Genomic DNA, 9,369 nt, shown 5'->3' with positions numbered 1-9,369 from the left:
AATTTATTTAGTTTTTCTTTCAGTCATTTGTATATTTGAGTTCCAACACTTACGTAACACAACATTAAACTAATGTCTGGTGTTCAGTTCTCCACCCTAAACATGATGATTAGTTCATGTTTTATTTTCAACAGTCATTAGCCTTAAAGCTGAAGTGTGTATATATTTTAATAATAATAAAGAACTTAATACTAAATATCTTCAAGTAAGCCATTTGTTGATTTCGCTGAGAAAAAAAAAAAAGTGTAAATACTTTCCACTGCTGTTGGCTGAAACCAGTGATGTGATTTGAGGGTGGCACTATTTCTTTGTCCACCAAATGAAAGATGAGGTTTCGGGAAACCTGTGTGTAAACAGTCATTATTTTGCTGATGGTGATGTTGCTAGCGGTGCAGAAATTACACACTTCAGCTTTAATTTAACCTAAAGGCAAAGCCAGGCTTAAAGTCAGTCTTATAGTAAACATGACCTTGGTGAAAAATTGCAGACATTCTGCTATGTAGTGTGTATGTGTCTAATTTTCACGTTGAATAAAGGTCCAGAAGCAACTTCACCCTGCAGGCAGATAAAACACAAATGTTATAATCGAAACCAGAAATAGTATGAATACTCTAAAAATACATGTGCATCTTGTATGTGCTCAAAATTTCTCAGAACTGAAACTCTTAGCAAAGTAGACAATCACTCTAATTTATCCTAAGGTGGTTGGAACTTGATCTGAGGGTGTCTCAAGAGTGCAATCTCTGTCTCGAATAACAAGTAGCATGCCTGAGCTCACTTTGTCGTCTTTTTGTCTACCAACCATTAATACCCGGGAGGCAACTTGGAGAAAGCACAAAGGCGGAAACTTGCCATGGACACCATCATTTATCTCAGGTGTTTCCCTTAGTAAAGAAACCATATCACGTGTTACATAAGGCTTACCTGTGGGAGACACTAAGCCTTCAGTGAGTGCTGATGCAGGTGCTGGGACTCCGTAAGCTTTTGCGGCCTGAGCGAGGAGTAACAGATACAGCCTGAAGGCAGTAGGTGGTTTTCGGACGTAACCCCTCAATCACAAGCTCCTTGGAGCAACTGTCTGTTTCATAAACTTCCTATTTGGGAAAGATGGTGAAGGATTAGCATACTGAATTTGAGGAATTTGGAGTCATTTATAATAATTACAGTAAATTTAGGGCATGGGCTGCCAGACATTTTATTGTTAAAATTTCAAAACATTTTGGAAAAACTGCCAAATGAAGTGCAATTTGCTTTGTGCATGCTAGTGTTCGTATGCAGATTATTTCCTACAATCTAGCAAACTGCAATAAATAAAGATAAATAATTATATCAACCAATCAGCAAGCTAATTAACTAATCCAGTCATTTGTTCTCTCAGAATCAAGAACTAATAGCTGTATGCCATGTTTCAGTGGAACTCAAAATCAGACATTCTGAAGAACCTTGGTAACCAAAAAATTCTGGTAATCACTGACTTCCACTGTATGGAAAAAGATATTTCTTAACATATCTTCTTTTATGTTCCACAGAAGAAAGAAAGTCCTGTTTTGGAGCATGAGTAAATAATTCCAGCATTTTCATTTTGGGGTGTACTAACCTTTTAACTTTAATATTCAACAGTTTCGGTCATCGAATCTGATTGGCCGAGGAGAGTTCCAAGAACACTGATACAACAATGCTGATCTTTTCACTTGTTTTATCACTCCGCTTTCCATGTTGGCGCCTTCCAGACAAACTGACTGAATATTAGAGGTAACGATTTTAAACGGACTATTTCTGTTATATCTTTCCACCAGAAGTTAGTGACAAGTAACTGTCTTTATGAGTGGGTAATTGAATCATTTTCTTAACCGATTCGTTCATTTACTAAGTGTTGATACATGACAGAACACATTAAACCGACTAAAACAGATGAACAAACTGGCAATGCTGTGTTTTAAAATATGAGTTCTTTAATATTAACTTCTTGTTTACTGAACTAAAACTGTGCATCTTGAGTCAAGAGTGGTGTTGTTTCATGAGTCTTGACCATGTGATATTGTTTAAATCTATAATTTCACATAGGCTTGAATTTGTAAATGTATCTGCAAGGGTTTTCTTACCTCCTCTATATCATTGTGTATTAGGTATATTCTAAACGTCAGTTTCTGCAGTTTCGTCACTTGTATCCTAGAGCCCCTATGTCCTCGCAGTGGTGTCCTCGGAGGTCTGAGCTGCACTGAAATGATCCGTCCTGTCACGGTCACCTTTATCTGCGGTGGGCTGAAATTGGCTGTAATTCAGAGGAAGTTATTTGATGATAAGTTCCACAGGAAGAAAAAAACAAATATAAAATTGTGCTGTTATGCCATCACAATCACATTGTGTAATCTTTTTCCTCTTCAATTTGCACCTCCATATCAAAATCAACCATATTCAGATGGACGATCATTTCAAATGTAGACAAATGTGTTGAATTATAAGCTTTTCTCAAGGAAAATCCTAATTAAAATGATGCAGTATACTCACTTTCCCACTGAGGGTAAAACCTGTGGCTAAGGACCCATGATGAGAAGCCTTCAGAGGACAAGGAACGGACCCTGGCGTAGTACCATTCTCTGGGATCTGACGTTTCCTGGCTCAGGTCACACTCCAGCAACCGGATGCCCTGACAGTGTTCAGAGTTAGTCCACTCCTTGTCTCCGTATCTGAAAGAGAGATCACCAATATGAAACATTTTAATAGTTACAGAAATGTGAGGATTCAATTTGGGTGGTGCAGCAGATATTGAGTTATTTTCCAACCTAATTTACTTTCTTTGACAAGAACTTTGTGCACGCTTACATTTTATGCTGAACAAAATATGTCAGGTTCTTGAGAGCTTTGTGTGGATGTTTCCAGTGTAAGACAATCCTTAAATACAAAAAAAATAAAACCAAAAAAATTGCAGCCAAATCATCCTGCGGAAAGCCTTAAAGACAGTAAAAATGAAACTTTAAATATTGCGCATGATTGTTTATGCAGGCTGCAAATGATCAAGTTAAAGGCTTGAATTGAAAATATTTAACTGTTTGTATCAAAGTTTATAATTTAGAAGATAATATTAACAACATTAACATAGTGCCATCATCAAATTTCAGTGCAAGAGACAAGCTATTACTTACAGTCTGCCCAACACAGAAGTGACATTGCAAAAGCAAGTTCCAGGCATTTATGTCCAGTCGAGGCATACATGTTAACAGACAAATGACACTGTGGTGGTTTAACGCTGAGACCTTTTTAACTGTATCGTTCTTCCCTAAATTCGCACGTCATGACTCATGCTTGATCAAGCAGTTGTGTATTTCAGGATTTAGGAACAATACATACAATGAACAAACAAAAAGACTAGTATCAGCACTGACACTAAATTGCAGTTATTCATTGAGTGCCTGCAGCCTAAGCACAGGCCACACTTTTCTGCATAATGGTAACCACAAAATTCAAAAACATTACAGAAACTCCTGTAAATGTCAACATAACTGTACATTAAACACTTACATGTCTTTCCTTTTACTGAAAAACACTGTACTGTTTTAATACAGCCCCTTGCAAAGTATGATGGGAACTACAGATCCACTACCCACTTAGTTATGTCAACCAAATGATTTGTGAAGGTTTAACACAAATTAATTAATGAAACTTTAAGGGATGTAACGATATTATCAATATCACGATAGCAAATATGAAATATGACGATATGAAGCGATAGGTGTAGTTTTTAAAATATATTTGTTTTGGGCCATTATGCTTTGGCACAATATCTGTCAAACGAACTAAAACCAAAAGCACATTATGGTTTAATCCCTTCATCAAGCCCGCTTTTGCTGTGTGTTTTAAAGTGAAGTGCACACATTGTTCATGCGATCAGCTCGTGATCCGGTGTTCCCTATGGATCGTTCACTTCATGTTGCATTATGGGTTACACTCCTGTTTACACTGTTACTGAAGCCTGATTTGTTAATGTTTGTGTAACTGCAAAAACCAATGGCGCTTTAGCCCTCTAGAATGGGCAAAGTCGGCTCAGAGCTGAGATTCATCAGAATCTTCTTCTTCAGCGACGAGACCTTCTCTTCGCTGACCCAACTATGAAGAAGCCGAAGAAGCAGAAAGAAGAAGCTGCTACTCACCTGCTCTCCTGCTCTCCTCGCTCTCTGCTGTGGAAGGAGCCACCTGCAGCGGAAGAAGATGCTATATAGCCATATAGCTATATAAGAGCATTTCCAGAGCAAATTTCCTGAGCAAGTTTCCAGCGGCATTGTTCCCTCCAATCCCTCCAATCGCTCTGCTCCCTTGGGTTATCAGGCGAGTCAGGGAAATGAGATGTTCTCTCCTCTTGGTGGCCCCACTTTGAAGGAACCAGCCTTGGTTCCCAGAAATGATTTAGCTGACATCAGCAGGTCCGTGGAAGATACCACTGAGGAGAGACCCTCTCTCGCAGGCACAAGGCAAGATTTGGCATCCCCAGCCAGAGCTGTGTGAGTGTCCCCTTAACGGGAGTCTAGCCAGCTCCTTGCAAGAGTCTCTATCACCATCTTAGAAGCTAGAGCTCCGTCTACAAGATGTCTCTATGCTCTCAAGTACTAAACCATTACCCAATTTCATTAAACGCGAAATCAGGACCTGAATTCACATGACGTGTCCTACATGCTAACTTTCTTCAAGAACTGTTGGACGAGGGGCACACCCCATCTACAATTAATGTCTATGTGGCAGCCATCGCAGCGAATCATTCTCTGTAATGGCTGGTCAGACAGTCGGCAGGAATGACTTGGTTGTTAAATTCCTGAGGGGTGCTCGGAGGTTGAATACTCCATGTACCAGGACTGAGCTGATGTGGGATTTGCCCCTTGAGGGCCCTTCCTTCGAGCCGCTACAATCAGCTGCCATACAGGTCATGACGCTCAAAACTGCTTTGCTCTTGCCCTTAGCATCAGTCAAACGAGTGGGTGACTTGCAAGCCATGTCGGTCAGTGCTTTCTGTCCTGAGTTTGGGTCCTACGCGCAGCGGTTACGTGCCCAAGGTGCTCTCAGCTCTGTTCAGAGCCCAGGTAATATCCCTGCTGGCCCTCCCTAATAGATGGTGAACAGGGTCAGAACTTATTGTGCCTGTTCCGGCCACTCAGAGTTTACGTTGAGCCCTCTAAGTCATTCAGACAGTCTGAGCAGCTCTTTGTGTGCTTTGAAGGCTGTTCTGAAGGGCTGCCATGCAGTCACAAAGCAAAATTTTAATTTTTTCCCAATTCTTCATTTGTCTTTTTTCTTTTTAAATATCGCAATAAATATCATATTGTGGACACAATATCACAATATCACAATAAAATCATATTGTGAGATTTTGATATTGTTGCATCCCTAGCAACTTTAATTTTAAATACAAGTAAATAAAAATAAGATGGTGCAAAATGTTCAAAAATCATGTTACTTTAGCTCATTTTAATTAATTAAGCTGAACAATGGTTGTTGTTGTATTTATTATTTTATTTTTTGGAGTGAAGAAAGGGCAACCCTGCACAGAGGCCATTATGTATGTCATCCTGTACAGTATACTGTTACATTATTTTACTTGAATAATGATGTCTAAATTCTTGAATATGTAAAGCAAATGAATCTATGTATTGTTAATTACATTCAGCTTTAGTTCCCAAAATGAAATCCGAAAATGTGATCAAATATGTTTAATGGTGATCCAAAACCACAATGATAGACTCAGAAAACCCTTGAAGAAATGCTTTTTCCCTGCACCTTATTTTAAATAGTTCCTCTGTAAGGATATGGACATCATGCTGAAGTCATATGACGAATACCTCTCAGGGAATACCTCTCTCACACTCACTAACCACAGGCGTCATGCGTGAGTTGACTGCATGGAAACAAAAATAGAGTGCTTATATAAATAGGTTTTAGCTTGTGCTTGACAGGCACGTCTGTTCTTTAAAATATACATCAGATAAACCTCTGGTTCATTCACAGGAAAGAAGCAGAGGTCTACAGGAAAGAGAAATGCGTGTACTATAAAATTTAATTAGCTTTGATACCAAGTAACAAGATCGATTGTTACCTTCACGATTTTTGGAAATGGTGTAACCACATTTCCTCTTTTCTGTATGCTTTGAAATGTATCTACCTGTTTGTGTTACCCAGCTAAGACTCTGACCTTTCACTTTGTTCCCCAGCCTTTGTTTTTTCACTTTTTCACTTCACTTTTATTATTAAAAGGGCATTTACATGTCGGATATGATGAACAATGTAACGTATTACCAGCTAAATGCCACATTTTCTGTACCTGTTGTACCATTTTGTCATGGTTTTTTATTTCCATTGAAGTAAACTTACGTGTCTCTAACGTCTTTAACAGGAACAATAACAGTTTGACAGTGGAAAATGATTCCATACGCGTCACACACAACTTCTGTTTATCTAAAATTAGGGAAAGAGGGTTTTTAAATATAGGTCAGTAGCATGCAATATTTTAATATGATTTTAAACTACTGCCATGGCCTTTAAAAAAGAAGTACATTTAGCATATTTCCTGACACTTAATTGAATTTTCAATAAAATGGATTATAGTTTAAATTTATATTGAACACAGATAGCTAAACTTGTTTATGTTTTTTTGACCCACCTAAGTGGGAATTAAATACATCTTTATTCTGTTGTCCATTGTCTTTGAAATATGGTTAAAGTGTACTGCTGAAGTATACTAACAACTATTTATGGTAGACTAAGATATAATGTCATTTTTATTCTATTCTATTCTATTCTATTCTATTCTATTCTATTCTATTCTTAAATTAATATTTAAAAAATGAAAATTCCAATTATAATAAAGTACTTTACATGTGCTTTAATGTTAGAACATATTTATGTATTTTTTTTTTAACAATTCAAAAAAAAAATTTGAACATTGCTTTTTGATTCAGAAGAATGTAATGGCTCCAAAAAAAAAAGATTATTAAAACAATTATTATAAAATGTACGGCATCACATTACAATAAGGTTCAGTTTGTTAAATATATTTAATGCATTAAATAATAATACATTTGTTACAGTATCTTTGATAATGTTAATTATTATAAATACAACTCATTGTTAGTCCACATTAGATCAGGTCCATTAAATAACATCAATAGATACTTTTGTTTTAAATAATGTTTTAGTAAATGTTGGAATCAACATTAATTAAGATTAATAAAAAGGGTTAAAAGTGTTATTAAATGTACTTTAAAATGTATAACTTTTAATTTTACTATTGCAAATCACACTTTTTAAAAATGTTCTTTTATGTGCTACAATGTCAAGAAAGTGTATTCTTTTCTTTTTTCTTTAATTTTATTAGTTTTTCAAAAAACATTTTCAACAACAAAACAAACTTTAAGGATTTGAAATTCAGTACAATTAATCACACTTCTTTTTCACAAGGGTGAAGAAATGCTGAAAGTTTATTAACTGTTTAAGTAATTTGCATTAGCTATAACTGCTAAAGTAAGATTAACATTTGCCTTCAAATCTCAGGTGTGTCTTAGCTCTTTTGTGTCCAGCAACATGTGCTCATCGACTGGGAGTCTGGAGGTCTATAGAAGGGACGGGTCAAGACTACTTTTGTTGGTCTATCGAAAATACCTTTGGTTTGACCCAGTTGCCATGGTTTCATTATCATTCCCTACAGCTGTTCAGATGACCCTGCCCCACGCTGTTGTTCTCGCCATTTCCCGCCATCTGATTTACCCCCTCTCTGTATACTCGTGGTGAGTAGTTCCCCCTTGCCAGGCTTCCCTTGACATCATTTCCCAGAAAGAACAATGGCTATGTCCCCTCACCTTTAGTCAAAGAATCTCAAAAGAAAGCTGCCAAAATGATTTGTGCACTGCCTGTGAGTCACTGCGCTCTGAGAAAGTGCTGCAGAAATGATGACTCAACAAAGAAAAACCCTCAGAAACGCTGTTTGTTTGATTTATTTCTTCAGGAGATGAACAATAGAACGAGCTCAAGATATTCCTCCCTTTTTTTCTGACTGCTGTTTGCTTTTGTCACAGAATGTGTTCTGGGACTTTCACAGTACATTAACTGAAAAATGCAAGTTCACAAAGTTCATTGAGCCAAGATAATTACATGGCTCAAATTAGAGCAAACGGGTTAGTATTTTATTAACTTTTTACTGTTATATTTAAAATAAAAATAAAAGAAAGTTAAGAAACAGTAAACATGCACTTTTACAAAGGTACAAAAGCAGTCACTGTGGCAGTACCCTTTCAAAGGGTTTTTTTTTTTTTTTACCAATTTGGTATTAAAATGTACTGATATGCACCTTTCTGAGACTATAAGCGCATCTCCTTATTTGTATTAATTTATCAACCATCACATGAGGAATAATTTATGTAGGAACAAATAGAGTAGAAGCCATTTTCAAGTCATTTATACTGTACGGTATAATTGCATCTTTGCATAATGACATCCCTTCTTTTTTAAATATTTAAGTAAAATATCATTAGCTAGATGTACTTGACATTTACAGATTTTTTTGTGCTTGAACTTCCTTTCTCGCTGACTGACAGACTGAGGTGTAAAAATAGTGACAAACTATTGTGAAAGAATGCATATTGTATCAAAATGATCTGTCCAGACTATAGACCAGATATTAAACTGAGACCTGTTTCCAGAAATTGCATTTTAATTTCAGAAAAAGCTGGTTTTATAGTTAAGGTTTGAGACATAGGCTGATTGTGGACCATGTTCACACTTGAGTCAAGTTTGGCCACTTTCAACAGAGTCTGAAATTAAAACATATTGCTTTAGGTCAGATTGTCCACATACAGTTTACAGCTGCATTTATATCACTGGCTGCAGAAGTTCAGCCTGGAGTGTAAAATTTGATCAGATTGTTAGCTTAGTAAAAGAGGAAAGATTCTAGTCATGATGACTTGCAAAAAAAATAATTTCAATTGTGAAATGGAAATGTAATTGAGTAAAAGTATTCAGCTTCACTAGAACTCAAGTAAGTACTCAATTCTTTTAAATAATACTTAAGTATAATGAAGTACAATTACTAAGCATTTTACTTCTGCTGTTTAGTCTTATTTGGAAAAATCATCTACTTCTGTGTTTAAGGTGAACTTTCACTACCAGTGAAAAGTAAGAATGGACTCTTAAATGTAAGAGTTTTATTCAGCAAGAATGCATTAGGTTGATCGAAAAACATGTAACATGTAATAAGACTTCTGTTTCAAAAAAGCTGTTCTTTGAACTATTTATTCATTATTTATTCTAAAAATCATAGTTTCCACAAAAATATTCAGCAGCACAACTGTTTTCAACACTGATAATAATAAGTGTAATGTTTCCTAAGCAGCA

General features: G+C 36.3%; 1 protein-coding gene across 1 annotated transcript; it reads right to left on the bottom strand.

Moving 5' to 3' along the window:
* Positions 1-15: 15 nt before the first annotated feature.
* LOC109100709 (interleukin-22 receptor subunit alpha-2-like) lies at positions 16-3,384 on the bottom strand. Its single transcript, XM_019114146.2, has 6 exons — positions 3,144-3,384; positions 2,824-2,950; positions 2,509-2,687; positions 2,103-2,272; positions 925-1,094; positions 16-555 (listed from the first exon to the last, which is right to left on the bottom strand). Exons 1-5 carry the CDS (start codon positions 3,211-3,213, stop codon positions 945-947), a joined length of 696 nt encoding a protein of 231 aa, XP_018969691.2. The 5' UTR covers positions 3,214-3,384; the 3' UTR covers positions 16-555; positions 925-944.
* Positions 3,385-9,369: the final 5,985 nt, after the last annotated feature.

This window comes from Cyprinus carpio, chromosome B13, assembly GCF_018340385.1.
Source record: "Cyprinus carpio isolate SPL01 chromosome B13, ASM1834038v1, whole genome shotgun sequence".
NCBI classification, from domain to species: Eukaryota; Metazoa; Chordata; class Actinopteri; order Cypriniformes; family Cyprinidae; genus Cyprinus; species Cyprinus carpio.
Note: the sequence above shows the minus strand (reverse complement) of the source record. Positions and strands in the feature narration are given on the sequence as shown.

Coding starts and splice junctions, on each gene's coding strand:
- LOC109100709 (XM_019114146.2), bottom strand. CDS start 3,213: ATGTATGCCTCGACTGGACATAAATGCCTGGAACTTGCTTTTGCAATG. Junction 2,951..3,143: donor ACTTCTGTGTTGGGCAGACT/GTAAGTAATAGC, acceptor ACTGTCTTTAAG/GCTTTCCGCAGGATGATTTG. Junction 2,273..2,508: donor GTTTTACCCTCAGTGGGAAA/GTGAGTATACTG, acceptor TCTGAATTACAG/CCAATTTCAGCCCACCGCAG.